Source organism: Embiotoca jacksoni, unplaced genomic scaffold (assembly GCF_022577435.1).
Source record: "Embiotoca jacksoni isolate LCO1_2020_lvr unplaced genomic scaffold, fEmbJac1.0.p SCAF_1, whole genome shotgun sequence".
NCBI classification, from domain to species: Eukaryota; Metazoa; Chordata; class Actinopteri; family Embiotocidae; genus Embiotoca; species Embiotoca jacksoni.
Genome location: NW_027185229.1, coordinates 3540016 through 3555485, shown reverse-complemented (window position 1 = coordinate 3555485; position 15470 = coordinate 3540016). Strand labels below are relative to the sequence as shown.

Sequence of the window (15470 nt, the reverse complement as noted above, 5' to 3'; positions counted from 1 at the left end):
TTTTTTTTTAATTGAAATGTCATGGCCATTTTTTATTTTGAAAATCTTCTCTTTTATTTTATATTATATATATATATATTTATATTGTTAACGTTTTTAAATTCCTTTATTAAATATACTCTTGCGATAAATAAACAAATTAAAAGAAAAAATAAGTCAAATAGTAAAATTTTGCAGGTAGACAACAAGATGAAGCGAGTGTTTGTCCTTCTTCAAATATATTGTATTCAACAAGAATATGCAGGTGATTTGTTTGTAAAATCAAACAATTGGAAATGTAGATCCTCAAAAAAATGCATTCAATGAATTAAAATTTTGAAAAACGGGGAAGTTAAATAGATATTTGTGAACTTTCCATGAACAGAATAATAATCTCCAACGAGTTTGATCATTGATTAATCGTTGAATACATTTATCAAGCCAAAAATGACGGACATTTACTCGTTTTGCTTCTCTTTTACAGATTTTATCATCAATGTAAATTGACGAGCTCTGAGTATTGAATTATTATTCAGACGAAATACAACTTCTGACATTTTGTAAGTCTGATACGTCTACTTTAACCCTGAAATTTCCGATTTTTGAAGTTTTACTGTGGAATTTACACAGTAAGTATTCATATTACATATTTCATAGACAGTATAGGGCTATAATGGTTGTATTGCTGGTGAGGAATTTTTGGATAATTCTACAATTGTTCCACCTTATTCTATAAAAAGGTCAATGTAAAACTGAGAAAGCATAGTTTCCAGGTGAGGTGGAGTTGCTGATTGAGGGAGCTTGTCGGGTGAAACTACTGTTATATAAAAGAGAAAAATCTGATTGGATCAATAAACACCACGTAACCACGCTCCCTTTCCTCCCACTTGTTTGTACTTCCAGTTCTTACTTGACGTTTCTGCCCTCCGCTGGAGCTCCTGCAGCGGTGAAATAACTCTGTAAACACGACTTTAGTTTGAATTTACACACTGAGAGCACAAAGTTCAGGTAAATAAAATGAGGAATCAGAAATTGCAGATTTGTGGTGGTTTGAGCGGCACGTGTTTTTACATCTGTCTCACAAAATACCGCAAACTTCATGTTTCTCTGCAGGCGAAATACTTTCAAATCCTGTGCAAAGGTTTTCAGTCTCAGCCATGTTTAAAGATTTTACGAGGAAGTTGGCTGTCTGGTTATGTAAGATTTGTATTTTTGCAAAGCATTGTCATGATGTAATACTTCAAAATGCGGCATTTTTTACTTCGCAGATTAATATTTAATCCATCATAATTACTATGAAAAACATCAGTAATACTAATAAAACAAGATAATAAAACACTGTGGAGGAGCGATTCTTCAGTATTGAACTTTTTCCTCTCATTACATCTGTTACTTAGTTCTGAACGCAGGACTTGTCCTAATATGTTTTACTTAAAATACTGTTACTGCCAGCTGGGATATATACTTGCAGTTAAACTAAATAATACATTTCCCAGCTTATGAAATTACCCAGTTACACATTATACAAAAAGCCATTTCCACTCACAAATATGAGTAGACATTAACAGACTGGCAACAACTGAATCTCAGAGACGAGGGGACTGATTACCACCACTCACACTTTGACACAGTTATGCCAGTCAAAGTATATCTACGCTGTAGTACTTAATGTAAACAGTACTGTTTGCGGGCATTAACAATTTCTATTAGAAAAGTACAAACTTTCAGCCAAACTGGAAAAACTCGCGTTTCTCGGGACTTAACCAGTTAAACAAAGCAGGATCCTGTACATGGTTTTTTTTTTCCATGCAATGCGCGCTGAAAGGTAAGAAACGAAGGTCTAAAGTTCATCTCTGACAAGCTCAGCAGCAGAGTGCGTGTTCACCCTCGGGGCAGTTGTCAGGTTGGATATTTAACTCTGCTCCTCCATTCTTTAAAGACACAGATGCGTTTATGTATTTCAGTGTTTGATCTCTACTCATAACTATTCCTAAGCTGGACAGAACCACCAACATGTTCAGAGCACGTGTGTGTGTGACAACGATACGGCAGCTCGTACAAACCAAGGGGATACGATGCCTCCGTGTGCACCGGAAACTTTCCGGTTTGCAGCGTGCTGTGGGTAAGAATATATAGTTTGTTTTGTGTTGCATTTTTCATATCTGGAGCGCTTGTGTCTGTGCTTTGCTCAAATCTACTGCTGATCAAATGAAATAGTGCATATTTAAAACCGCAGGTCTGACTGTGTTGTATCTGTTTTGCCCTGCGGCCTACGTAGGTGTGTTACGTTCACTGTAATATAATCACACAAAATGCTGCAGCAGCTGCGTATTATATTTACATTCTTGAGATGCCTGAAAGCGTGATTGTTTGGTTGATGTGCTTCCAAGATATCTTTACAGCAGCTGTTGTTCTCTTTGTGAACTAAAATGAATTTTTTTTTTTTTTTTTTTTTTTTTTTTTTTTTTTACATCACATTACATTTGAAAACCCAACATAAACAAATAGCAAACAAAATCACAGGTCAACCATCATAATGTCCAACATGAAAAGACAGGTAGACAATTGAACTATTAAGCGTTGGAATTGTTTTTTCCACATTTAAAAAAAGGTATGCAACTGGGACTTCTAGTCTGATGGCTGGAACTCACACAGAAACAAAACCACATCTTTGAATAAGCAGGTAGCACTTCAGAACTAGTGGACCGTGTTCAAATAAGTTTTAAGCCCCTTTGAAAATGCATCTCTTTAAATAATTTTGAAAGAAGTAATGCTTTAGGTGCATCAATACTGAAACTTAATCAGTTATTGGAGCAGTTACGACAAAGCACAACAGAAAAGGTTACACTGCATATGATCTCTATTATTTATTATTTAGAAGTAAATCACTTCCATTTATAGCAAAGCCTTTCAAATACAAGTTGGATTTGGAAGGTTACTTTCTGACGCTTTTATCCAAAGCGACTTACAATAAGTTCATTTCAACCATGAGGGTACAAAACCCAGAACAACAGGAATCAAGTAAATACAATTTCTTCAAGAAAGCCAAACTACAAAGTGCTATCAGTAAGTGCCATTTTAAGTGCTATTAAAGTTCTGCTGTTCAAGGTGAAGTCTGAAGAGGTGTGTTTTTAGTTTGCGGCGGAAGATGTTCAGAGTTTCTGCTGTCCTGATGTCGGTGGGGAGCTCATTCACCATTTAGGAGCCAGGACAGCAAACAGTCGTGATTTTGTAGAGTGTTTAGCTCAGTGAGGAGCAACAAGCCGATTGGTAGATGCGGAGGGAGCGGGCTGGGGTGTAAGGTTGGACCATGTCCTGGATGTAGACTGGATTTTGTGGTTTCTGCCCCAGTGCGTCTTTTATTTCATCAGTTTTGGTGGATATTTATTCGTCTTCTGATACTTGACACAGAAGCTGACACACTGACGTACAAGCGTTTGAAATAGTTTTTCTTTTTTTCTTTTTTTTACTGTTAATAAGTTCTCAATCGTGCTTCTTTTTTACCTGCAGGTGCAGCTCGGTGGAAGAGCAGCGCTCAACAAGCCCCTCTGTTGACGGCCGCTCCTGTTCGCGCCCTCGTAGATGAACAGATCAGCGTTAAAGGGAGTTTCCTGCCCCCCCACACTCCCGTCACGGTGTGCGCACGGATGCACAGCGAGGATGGCGACCTGTGGGAGTCATTCGCCCATTATAACACGAATCAGAGCGGCAATGTCAACTGTGAGTGAAACAAAGTTGTTTTTATATATTCACTGATGGATAAAGTTGAATTTATGCAGATAAATGAAAACAACTGACTGGTGGAAAGTTTCAAATTTAGTGTGAGATTTAAATATTGAAAATGATGGCTAAACTGCACTGCCTCTCACCTTTTTATCATATTTAATGTCATATTTTGGACTCTGCAGAATGTATACAATCACTTAAAAATATGATTCTATTACCATTATGATATAATAAAAGAGAAACTGATTTCATTAAGCAAAACACATTTTTTAGTTTGTGGGTTTCATTTGCAAGTTCATTATTATTGATAAAAGTCACAGGTTAACATGTAATGTATGTTCTGTATTTTTGTCTTCTCACTCTGTCTCCTCATTAGTGACCAGTGATCATTCAGTCGGGGGTTCGTATTCTGGCTGTGAACCAATGGGACTCTTCTGGGGACTGCAGCCGGCTTCTGGAGGAAGAGAGGGTTTGAGGCAGGTGATGAAAACAAGATGGTGGAGAGCCACAGGAAAAAATACAGTTTGTGGCATCGAGACCACCTGTCCCCTTATATGTCCCCTTTTGTGGTAATTCCTGTCACTAATGAAGTGTTTAGGCTGTTAAACACAACACAGAAGTCATTTTAAAGTCATATTTTCCAAAAATGTACAATCACAGCTTGACTAAAACAATTAGCACTAGAAGGTTGCTGCTACATCCACTCACTGTTTATCAGAAAAGTAAATCTCTCATTTGAAGAGTTTCCTGACAGAAATTTGCTCTTTTTTTGTGATAGACTGAGGAAAAGAAACATGGAGACTCCCTACACCGTGCACATCTCCCTGCTGGAGGGCCACGTGTCACCCAGCGAGGAACCGATCACGGAGCTGGCAGCTGTAACCACTGAACGCTGGTACATGGCACCGGGCGTGAAGAGGATCGAGATCCGTCAAAATGGACTTGTGGGAACGTTATTCTTACCTCCTGGTGAGTTTGCTTTCACACGGTGTCGTGAAAAGGTGATGGATGTATAATAATGGCGTCCACTAACCAGCTGTACCACTGTACTGACTTCCTGCAGGCCCCGGGCCGTTTCCAGGCGTGCTGGATCTGTGGGGAATGAGTGGAGGACTGGTGGAGTACCGCTCCGCCTTATTTGCATCCCGAGGCTACGTCAGCCTTTCTCTTGCCTACATCGGACACAAAGATTTACCCGGTCTGAAAAATCGCATCAATGTTGGCGATTCATATTTCATGGTAGGAAAAGGTGCCGGGTTGACTTTGTTATGTTTCTTTCTGCAAAGTGGACATGTGTCACTTAAATTTTTTTATCTTTTATTATTCCTTGACGTGTCTGTTTTATTCTGTTTGGACAGTCTGCGTTGCACCTACTTCAAGATCACCGTCAGGTCGACGCAGACAGAATCGGGATCATGGGTCTCTCATTTGGAGTCTACCTGTCTCTTCGCATCGCCACTCTGACTGGTGCTAATGTACGTCACAAAAAGTCTGATTATCACGGAACTTTTCGGACTGGCAAAATTAAAACTACACTTCACCAAAACAGCAGACAGTGAAGTGATTTTTTTTTTTTTAATTTTCTAACCTTTATGTTTTGTAAAATGAAGTTTGCATTGCCTTGTCCTCCTCTCCAGCCATCCTGTTTGATTTGTATCAACGGCCCAATAGGAAGTACGATTAAGATCTCAGACGCAGATGGTAAGATTCAAGACATTACAGGGTAAGTGGCTCTTAATTTATCGTTTTATTTATAGGAGATCATTATTATTATGGAATAATTTCTACTGAAATCTCACAGAAAAACAGTTAATTCTTGATTTAACTGTGTTATTGATTTATTTGTAGAAGAATAGATTATCTGGTAAATAACCTGGATTTTATGATTTTAAGAAGAAGAGAATGTCGATCACTGAGGTTATTTTCAACAGCTTCAGCCAAAGAAATGATCCACAAATAATATGATTTCTCTGCTTTTCAGTGATGAAAAATATTGGACGTACGGTGATCAAGGCTATGTCAGTTTTCAAAAGCTCTCCTTGCCTGCTAATCTTCCCCCTGAGAGCAAAGTGAAGGTGATGTGACAGACTTAAAAGCTTCTGTGTCTCCCAGCTGCTGCCAACAACACAAATACACACACAACTACACTCACAGGCTTTAATCTGGTGTGTGTGTGTGTGTGTGTGTGTGTGTGTGTGTGTGTAGATAGAAAACATCACCTGTCCTCTGATGTACATCGTGGGTGAAGATGACCTGAGTGCTTCGAGCAAAGAGAACGCAGACGTGGTAGATTGTCTCATTTAACGTTTTTTTGTCGAAAAACTGATTAGATAGTCCATGTTTAATTGAACTGTATGTAGCATTAAAACAGTCTTTAAGCTACACACATTTTTAGAGGTAGGAGCCTTTAAATGCTTTTGTAGTGTTGTTTTTCAAACACAGATTTATTGTTCGTCAGATTGAGGAGTCTCTGAGGTCTGCGGGTAAATCCCAGCTGTTCACCCGTTTGTCGTACCCCGGCGCCGGTCACCTGATCGAGCCGCCTTACTCGCCAAACTCACGAGCGTCCCTGTGGAGCGTCAAACCAAAGAAACGTGAGCTTCCTCCAAGAACTACAGTCTTATTCACCCAGACAAATCCTCTATTTCTCATGGCATCTTAATTAGAATATGGTACATCGTGGTATTAAGTGCTGTTTTGTTTGGTGTGCAGTGATCACTCTGTGGGGAGGCCACCCCGCACCCCACGCTGCTGCCCAGGAAGACGCCTGGAAGAAGATCCTGAATTTTATGGAAAGCAATTTGAGACGGTGAATCTCCATCCTTCATAAACAGAACTGTGAAACGCTGCATTTATGTGAAAGAGATTTATATGCAGAGAACTGAGGGAGGAAAATGACATTTGTTGATCTGAGATGTGAGCACCCTCCTAGAACTGGTGTGTAGATTATTAAAGCTTCTTCGGTATCTAACTGGAGAGTTCAAGGTTTTTAACCTCTTGTGTGGTCGTTGACTTTCCACCAGTTAGTAGGAACAGAAGAAGCTTTTCTGATGGAAGCTGAAACATCTTCAGGAACCTCACTAGTCCAGTTGCCTCTCGATAACGCTTAGAAAGACAAATTTACTCTTTAGTATTGAGCAGGTTGCCGATTCTCACCGTCAGACCTCTCAGGAAATGTTGTTGCTGTTGCTTTTCTCTCCAAAAGATGGCACTGGTGGATTATCAGAGACACTATGTGCCCTTATTGTACTGTTAATAACGGTTCTTCACATGTTGTCATCATCTGTACATTTTATTTTATGCAACAAAGTCATCTTGTTAACACACTTTAGTCGCTCAGTTCCACAAAAAAAACAACAACAACCATGCAGACACTCCTGTTCCTGTGCTGCTCACGTTTTGAACGAGTAAACATGCAAACTAATAATCATGCTGGTTTGGGAGGAAGAGTTCGTGGCACGCCGAGGTAACCATGGCGATGAGGGTGATGAACTCTTTGAAGTCGATCTCCAGGTCTCCATTCTGGTCGAGATCAGAAAACAGCTCATCCAGAGTTTCGTTCTCGTGGAGTTTCTGTTCAGAGGGAGAAAATGGAATGAAAACTAATTACGTTAAACATTAAAGCAAAAACATCTGCAGCCTTCAGTAATTTGGGTGTTTTACAATTCATCATTTATTGACTGCAAATGTCCCTCCAGTTCTCCTGAACAACCCGATTTTAACTGCATCACATTTGTCTCTCAAAGTAAACACAAAAACGTCACATCCTCATTAAAGTCCATTAACTGTGTTGTTTTTGTGTGCTCATAAACATTTTAAAGACCCATAACTTACCAAGATGAAATGATTCATCTCGTTGTTGATGAGCTCTTTGAGCTCTGCTTTCCTCAGCTTACAGTTGTGACCCGAGTATTTGTGGAAAGCTCGAATGATAGTGACCATGCTGTTCTCCAGGTCCGACATGTTTTCCTTCGACGCCTATAAGCAACAATTTAAATCAGATCACGGTTCACATTTTACTCCCACACAAGGATCTCGTCATAGAAATCAATACTTTTTTGTAGGTTATATTCATGAAATTCACCGGATAGACGCATCAGTAATCGAGAATATTGTTTTATTATCATCTAGAAATGACGTCCAAATAAAATAAAATATGATTCAGTCTTTCTTACCTCCATCTGAAGAAGCTGCTCTGTCTCGTAAGGATCCAACTAAGTGCGACCGAAGGCTTATCTAACAGTGTATGGTCTGCCTCGCCCAGTGTACACTTAACGGTTTTGATCAACCACGCTGAGGCTTCTCATCCACCATCCATGACATAATGCACAACTAATGGAGATCAGTGGTCAGAGCTTTGAGCAAACACCATTTGCACTTAAAATGCCATTTGCCTGCTGTGTGCAGATTGTGTAATGTGAGCATTTTCGTATCTTCATTTGCAGCTCTGCCACTTATTGTTTGTTCACACAACTTACGTGAGTGTTCACACGTTTTGAGTATTAAGTCGTCTTTCTACATTTTTTTTTTCCAAGTAATGCTGAACAACGACTTTATGATTATGTGTAACTGCAAAGGTTTAAGTGGCTGAAAAAAAATTAAAAATGGCTGCAGAATACAATGTTTGCATCTGATGCATGTTCATTCATAAAAGTTCTTTGGACTCAAATAAGGATAGAGAATATTTTAGCTTGTGAAATAATAAATAAGAACTTTTAAATCCTGTGATTGCATCTCATTGTTTGTAAACGTATGAAGCAAAACTTAAGAGAAATAAAATTTTGAGGATGTGCATAGAAGGTTTTGGTAGGTTATTGTACAAAAAAAAAAATTTGAAATCACTAATTATATCAAAAAGTAAGGTTACAATACCCGCACTGACACTGAAAGTACATGTGTACACACCCTTTAAGTTACAAAACTACAAATGTTTGCCCTGATTTTAGCTTTAACTATAAAACATCTGAGCAAATGACATCATATAAGTTTCATGGAGCTCTTACTGTATGGCTTCTGTATTATTGCTTTGAACCACACTAGGCTCTCTATTTGTGGTCTCAGTATCTCTTAACAGGAAGTCGTGCTGGGGGGCGGGGGGGTATGGCCGATCTCTGGCTTCCCTTTCAAAAAAGCTCTACAAGGTTTATTTTACATTCATCATGACAGTCAGAATGTGGTTACAGCAACAACTACAGCAGGATGTGTTTTAAACATGAGCACGTCAGCCTTTAAATGTCAAACACAGTGTGTCTGTGGCCGTGTGCTCTGCAGAGGACAGACAGACTGCTGCTTCTTATTATTGAATCTGTAAATATGATTACTGAGGCTTAATGACTACATTACATCATATTTAAAGTGAATATGGGTTGGAAATGTGCGCTATCAATTTCCTGTCAGAAATTCACCACGCTTATTTGCTCCTGAAAGAAAAGACAAACTTACTCTGTATTATTCACATTATTCACATTATAGGCACAGATTGTGAAGACACTGCCAGAAAATGGACCCTTTAAAAAATAATAATAATAATAATTAAATCAAGTAATGGTTGAATAAATAGATATTTTCCTTTTTCTAAAAAATAATTTGTATCATCTTTCATCAATAACAAAACTGATGTAAATCCTAAATTATAAAATGTCACAGTGAAACTGACAGTTTTAAAATGTGTTATTTCTCTGGTTTCATTTTCAGTATTTCGTGTTGAAACAAGTGTCCATGTCCATTTCACATTTGGAGACAATGTTTGCTGTATTAAATGTCAGAATGGGTATCACCAAAAATATGTAAAAAGGAACAGATAAGCTAATAAATATACTGTATATAGCCAATTTCTTTATATTATTTTGTCATTTCTCTTTAAATTTTGCTGCAGGTGCTTGTCCACTTGTTTACTCCTCAGAGAGCAGAATGGATTATGATTGCCATACTGGTATATTATCAGTACAATTGTAGCGTACATTGTGATAACGACACATTTGTGTAGGCTCATCATATGTTTTGTAGAAGTAAAGTAAAAAGTATCGTGTTTGCCTCTGAAATGTTGTGAAATCAAAACTTTAAAGTACTCTGAAAGTTCCGTCTAAATCATTTTAACAGGGCTTAAAAGAAAATCAGAAAACATCTACGTACAGTCCCAAAAAGAAAAAGAGTTTTTGTTTTCGTCATGCTATCATCTGGAACATCAATTCATGCTCGTTTCCGATCTGAGAAGCTCGGATTTCAAATTGGCACCTGAACGCACCGCGCTACGTTTCCTGTTGTCTGCTCCTTGACGAACACACGCGCCGTGCTCTCTCCGGCTACGCGCCCGTCCGGACCTTGTATTTGCCGGCCTTGATGTGAGAGCACCGTCCGCCCTTCCCTTCGATAGGAGACTCGCACTGACGTAAAGAAACCAGAGCGGACGGATCCCGGCGGTAATTAAGAGCCTTAAAACCACAATTTTCCCGAAAGTCCACGTCCTCTCTGCTTCCTGTTGCTCAGATATCCGGATTTGGTGCCGGCGGCTCTGACGGGAACACAGGGACAGACGACAGGAGATTAGACTGGGTTTGGTAAGGTTTTACTCATTTTCACTGGACCGTTTTTCCACTACATTATCTAACCTCGTATGTGCGCCTGTTTATTTCAGCAGTAATGTAGCTGAGTTAACTGAAAGTGTGGGCAGGTACAGGTCAAAACAAATAAAAATAAAAATAAACAATATATTGATATTATTTCGGTTTCATTGAAGGCCTGTCTTTCCATCTCTGGAGAACACACAGAGGCTTTAATGTTGTCTTATCATGACAGCTTTCAAAAGTGTGCAGGGGTCACTCAGTAATCACCCTACTGTGCTTTTTGTGTTTTTAATCTCCCACTTCTTTGACTGTAGCATTTTTAAAGGTTTCCCCACTTTATCTTCATTTATTTGTAAATTAGCTTCACTAAACTGTTTCAGGAGGTTTGTGGGCTGCAGACTAGTGTGACTCCATGCTACATCCGTCCCACACACTCTTCTTTTTTCGGAAATGCCCTGTTTTCATTTTCAAGCTATAATTAGCTCCGTGTGTGCAAAGTGTGACTGACCTCCTTCATCTCTTTTTCTCTCAGTTTCCATCCCAGTGTCTTTGTGTTCAAGCATGGCTGATCTGCTGAGGCTGCTGCTCCGGGTGGCTGAGAAGGCCGCCAACGTGGCTCGGGTCTGCAGGCAGGAGGCTCCCCTCTTCCAGCTCCTCGTCCAGGAGAAGACCGGAGAGGACAAGAACAAGAAGTTCGTCCAGGACTTCAAGACGCTCGCCGACGTGGTGATCCAGGAGATGATCCGGCACGATGTTGGCGCTCAGGTGGGCGACATCTCCGTAACGTACAGGATGAACCAGAGTTTGAGTTGAATTTAAATTGTTTTGCATATTTCTTTCTACAGTTTCCTGAAATGGACGGATTCATTCACGGAGAGGAGTCCAACAAGTTTGAAAACGGGCTTGGTAATCGCTTCATATTACACATAACACGCTACGTGCCCAGCAGAAAACGGTTCGCTAAGATTGATTTGAAGATGTGCAGTCAAATCAGGGTGGATCCAGCAAGAACAACATCATCACACAGTTACACACATTTATATCCAGACGCTGCTCGGTACGACTGCAGCCTGAACAGCCACCGAGCAGCTGTACTGGAGAACAGCTTTGCTCAGGAGGACGTCATCAGTCCCTTCAGGAAATCAGACAATTAATGTAAAAGTCAACCAATCTCTGCAATATTCCCCAAATTAAGATTCCTCAATAGAAACTCTGCTGAAGCCATTTAGGCTCAAAGTAAATCTTTCCATTGCTTTATGAAAAAAGATGAACTCCTCCTTTACAGTCAGCACGGATCTTCAACTCCTCTCACCATCAAAACAAACCACGTGTCTAATTTTACCGCAAAAAAACAAAACTACTAAAATATATAATGTCAAAAAAATGTGTTGATTGTTTTGGGCTGAAGAAGATTGAAGCTTCTATCCAATAAAAAAAATACAAAAAACTGGTTCTACAAGGTTAACACGTAATAGATACACGGACAACACCACCTGTCATAATGATCTGCACCTGAATCTAACAAAGCCAACACATCAATGCGTCACTGTTCAAATATGTCAGCCTGCTGCAGCTCGCACTGTTTAAACATTTCAAGAAGGTTTCCTGTGACGTGATCGAAGCTTCACCGGCTCTGCGTCTCCAGGAGAGAGCGTGACGGTCACGGTGTGCCGAACGGAGGAGGAGACGGCGACGCTTCTGGCCTCGGTGCTGGACGGCGACCGCACGGCGGCGTCTCTGCTGGCTCGAGCCATCCACCGAGACCCGGCCACCATCGAGGCCAACACGGACGGCCTGGCGGTTCCCCTCAGCCCCTCTGAGCTCGGCATCTGGATCGACCCCATCGGTGAGCGCCCGCTGTTCGTGTTTCATCTCCTTCAAACACGCTGAAGACGAAGAGAGCTGAACGTTTTTTTTTTTTACTCTTCACTTTTTGCTTAAGATGCCACCAGCCAGTACATCGAGGGCCGGGAGGAGGTGCTGGAGGAGGGCCACCTGTCTCCTTCGGGTCTGCACTGCGCGTTGGTTCTGATCGGGGTTTACCTGCGGAGCACCGGAGAGCCGGTCATGGGCGTCATCAACCAGCCGTTCAACCACAAAGACCCGGCGGGGAGGAGGTGAGTTCATGCGCCGGAGACAAAACGGGAAAAGTTTGATCACAGGTCACAAGTTTAAACATTCAGCCGTCGGTCGCTGCATTTATACACAACCTCGTAGGACGCTTTTATTTTGAAAGTCAGAAAATAATGCATTTTCAGTTTCTCTGAATGAGGCTTTCATCATAAAAGCAAATTGTTCTCCCACATTTTCACCACAATTCTTGACTTTATGAAGTTTTTTAAAGTTTTTTTTAAAGCCTTTCTATGACAGACTGTCTGCAGCTCAGCCTGATTGAACATCACAGCCTGCAGCCTCCACGTTTAATCTGACGGCCTTCACGTCACATTTGTCTTAAAGAAACGTCAGTAATGTTTTCTGTAAACCTGAACTCGACCTTTCATTTTTTGTCTCCGGAGCTCCTTGTTATTCCCGTCCGTGGCCAGAACTCGTGCTTTAAGCTGTCAAATCATTTTGCATCAGGTTTCAAGGAAAAAAAAATGAGCTGAATGAATGCTGACTTATATACCCTACATGTCAAACCAATCATCTTTTATTTAGATGATTGTTAGAAAAATTACTCGGAGGCTGGATTCAAAATCAAACACATCGGACATTTATTCTTGCAAGAAGGAGCAAATACATGTACACTCAAAGAAGGATGTCCAGCAATGCTCAACGTCTCTCCTCCGTAGGGCAGCTTTTATACAGTGTGACAAGCAGTTGACAGTCACCCCCATTTCCTTTGGAACTGCTTTCGTATGGTGATACTGAGTTGGTTGTAGGTCACAAGATAAGGACACAGTGGACTCGTCAATTAGATACCGAAAAGGAAACAAAAGAAACTTTCCGGAGCCACTTGCAAATAAGATGAGACAATCTTATTTTCTTTCCATCAATGATTCAGACTCCTCGATAAAACTCCTGAACCACCATATAAATAAAGCCGACAAAGTTTCTACTTGCATTTAAATTTCACCTTAAATTCACTCAGAACCAGATTTTAGTGGATCCCTGACAGACATGGTTTATCCAGCTCGACAAGAACGGAAGGCATCTCAGCGAATGGTGAAGTCCTCCAGGCAGCTTCACCTGTTTGAGTGAAGACGAGCCTGCAATGGACAGACGTCTCCGCTGAAGTCAAATATTCTGACCTCCCCACTGATTCTTTGCAGCTGGAGGGGAAAGCACTTCTGGGGCGTGTCCTGCGGCAGCGTCAACGTCTGCTCGGTGTCCCGGCCAGAAGGTGGACCGGACGGGCGGCTGTCTGCGGTGCTGAGCTCCAGCGAGAAGCCGGTGGTGAAGGAAGCCCTGACCTCGCTGTGCGGCCCGGACAAGCTCATCTACGCCTCTGGAGCCGGCTACAAGATCCTGTGCGTCATTCAGGGTCTCGCCGACGTTTACGTCCTCTCGGAGGGAAGCACCTTCAAGTGGGACTCCTGCGCCCCTCACGCCCTGCTCCGGGCCCTCGGAGGGGGGGTCGTGGACTTGAAGAATACTCTGCGCTCCACCTGCGGGGCGCAGGATCACGAGACAGAACTGACCTATCACCAGCCGTACACCGAGTGCAAGGGAGCCGACCGCTGGGCCAATCACGGCGGCCTGGTGGCGTATCGAGACTGTTCTCAGCTGCGCAGCGTCGTCGCGGCGCTGAAAGGGAAACTGTAGGTGGAAGAGCAGCAGATGCAGTCGGCACACGCTGACGTGGTCGTGGCTGCAGATATGATCGTATTCATGTTTTATATATTAGTGGAGAAAGAAGGGCGGGAATAGACGGTGAAATATTTTAATCGTAAATGCTACTGTCATATTTTGAATCAGATTTATATGCAAATGTACATATTGCAAAGTGAATATCAGGCCTGGGCCAAATCATATCCACCAATTCTGTTTGGTTTTAAGTCCAAGCTGGAGCTGTTAAGAGGGTTTGTGCACGACCGGGTGTGTGTGTGTGTGTGTGTGGGAGGGGGGGGGGGGTGTTGAGCTACACAAAATTTAATTAATAAGATTTACTTGGAAAACATTTATTGTGATTCTCACACGGATGCAAGCACTCAAAACTCCAGCAATAGTTGCAGTATGTAGAACAACTTTCACGTTATCTTGTTTCTACAGTATCCAGCTGTGCAGTATTTATTCTTAAAGCAAACCAACCAAAGTCTGTCACTGAGTGATGAAGTTTATCAGCTGAACGCTGCGACTTCTTGTATCAGTTTCAAAATAAAAGCCCTTTAGGTTTTTACACACGGTTTAATCTTGTTTGAAAATAAAAAACAAAAACAAAGCAGGAGATTTTCATGAACTAAACAGTTAAATCGAAAATATGCAGAAGCCTCTGTTGCTCTCAAGATCAGACAAAGTAAACATTATTTGTGAATGTGATTTGGCTCAAACCTGCTCAGCTTTTATTAAATGTTGCAAAGACTTTTATCAGCTTCTGTCCATGTTGTCCCGTGTAGAGTTTGTGATCGTTTAACGAGGAAGCTCTAGTGCTCACTGCTGGACAGCTGAGGAACACTTCACTGCTCGAGGAAAGATAACGTGGCATCACAACACGGCTTCTCTGAATTGCAGTTATGAATGTGATTTTATACAAAAAATGGCCACCTTTATCAAAAAGGCTGTGACAAGTGGCCGGTGTGAACCTCGTCGGAGCAGCTGCAGGGATCTGCACCTCTCTGAAACAACTCCTTGTAAGGAGCAGCGGGCTGCACGTGCCCGGCCTCTTTTCACAGCCACAGCGCTGTCGGTTCAAGGTCAGAGAGTGGAAAAGCCATATGAGGTAAAACAGGGACACACCGAGTCCTTTTCAGCGCCGGCTTACAGTAAAATGAAATATTAAGCCGGTTTGAAGGACGGGACGTCTGCGGGGTCGCGGGCTGCTCCGAGGGCTCAAACAGATTCTTATCACAGCGCAGACCTGCGGAGGCTCACGTTCACTCCAACATCTGCATGTTCACACCGCACACGTTGATATGCAACCGAGAGATCGTTTGGGCATAATGAGCAGAAAGCAGAACAAACATATGTGCATATAGGAAATCATCTTTATTTTGAAAACCAGAGAAAGCGGGGGAAAGAAACCCAACAGTGATATTTGAAAAC

General features: G+C 41.5%; 3 protein-coding genes across 5 annotated transcripts; 2 read left to right on the top strand and 1 right to left on the bottom strand.

The window, feature by feature from the left end:
• The first annotated feature begins 916 nt into the window (after positions 1–916).
• Positions 917–8326, top strand: LOC138202475 (bile acid-CoA:amino acid N-acyltransferase-like). 3 transcript variants are annotated; one of them, XM_069156498.1, is made up of 12 exons: positions 917–987; positions 1975–2101; positions 3490–3699; positions 4082–4181; positions 4484–4674; positions 4769–4944; positions 5064–5180; positions 5343–5428; positions 5687–5780; positions 5911–5991; positions 6164–6299; positions 6418–8326. In XM_069156498.1, the coding sequence occupies exons 2-12, from the start codon at positions 1993–1995 to the stop codon at positions 6516–6518; spliced, it is 1401 nt and encodes a 466-aa protein (XP_069012599.1). In that variant the 5' UTR covers positions 917–987; positions 1975–1992; the 3' UTR covers positions 6519–8326. The 3 variants fall into 3 exon arrangements, with proteins under 3 accessions (XP_069012599.1, XP_069012590.1, XP_069012608.1); XM_069156489.1 differs by lacking the exon at positions 917–987 and having other exon boundaries at positions 1254–2101; XM_069156507.1 differs by lacking the exon at positions 917–987 and having other exon boundaries at positions 1255–2097.
• Positions 7126–8151, bottom strand: LOC138202489 (protein S100-B-like). Its single transcript, XM_069156520.1, has 3 exons — positions 7881–8151; positions 7540–7683; positions 7126–7278 (listed from the first exon to the last, which is right to left on the bottom strand). Exons 1-3 carry the CDS (start codon positions 7884–7886, stop codon positions 7126–7128), a joined length of 303 nt encoding a protein of 100 aa, XP_069012621.1. The 5' UTR covers positions 7887–8151.
• Positions 8327–10009: 1683 nt separating the features above from the next.
• Positions 10010–14806, top strand: inpp1 (inositol polyphosphate-1-phosphatase). The gene is made up of 6 exons (XM_069156473.1): positions 10010–10262; positions 10801–11033; positions 11114–11174; positions 11914–12114; positions 12211–12385; positions 13541–14806. Exons 2-6 carry the CDS (start codon positions 10830–10832, stop codon positions 14031–14033), a joined length of 1134 nt encoding a protein of 377 aa, XP_069012574.1. The 5' UTR covers positions 10010–10262; positions 10801–10829; the 3' UTR covers positions 14034–14806.
• Positions 14807–15470: the final 664 nt, after the last annotated feature.

What these genes read in the sequence shown, in the direction of transcription:
- LOC138202475 (XM_069156498.1), top strand. Translation starts at nt 1,993, where the DNA reads ATGTTCAGAGCACGTGTGTGTGTGACAACGATACGGCAGCTCGTACAA. An exon ending in TCAGAGCGGCAATGTCAACT is followed by an intron (nt 3,700 to 4,081) that starts GTGAGTGAAACA and finishes TCTCCTCATTAG; the next exon opens with TGACCAGTGATCATTCAGTC. An exon ending in GGAGGAAGAGAGGGTTTGAG is followed by an intron (nt 4,182 to 4,483) that starts GCAGGTGATGAA and finishes TTTTTGTGATAG; the next exon opens with ACTGAGGAAAAGAAACATGG.
- LOC138202489 (XM_069156520.1), bottom strand. An exon ending in AGATGAATCATTTCATCTTG is followed by an intron (nt 7,279 to 7,539) that starts GTAAGTTATGGG and finishes CCCTCTGAACAG; the next exon opens with AAACTCCACGAGAACGAAAC.
- inpp1 (XM_069156473.1), top strand. Translation starts at nt 10,830, where the DNA reads ATGGCTGATCTGCTGAGGCTGCTGCTCCGGGTGGCTGAGAAGGCCGCC. An exon ending in GGCACGATGTTGGCGCTCAG is followed by an intron (nt 11,034 to 11,113) that starts GTGGGCGACATC and finishes TTCTTTCTACAG; the next exon opens with TTTCCTGAAATGGACGGATT. An exon ending in CAAGTTTGAAAACGGGCTTG is followed by an intron (nt 11,175 to 11,913) that starts GTAATCGCTTCA and finishes CTGCGTCTCCAG; the next exon opens with GAGAGAGCGTGACGGTCACG.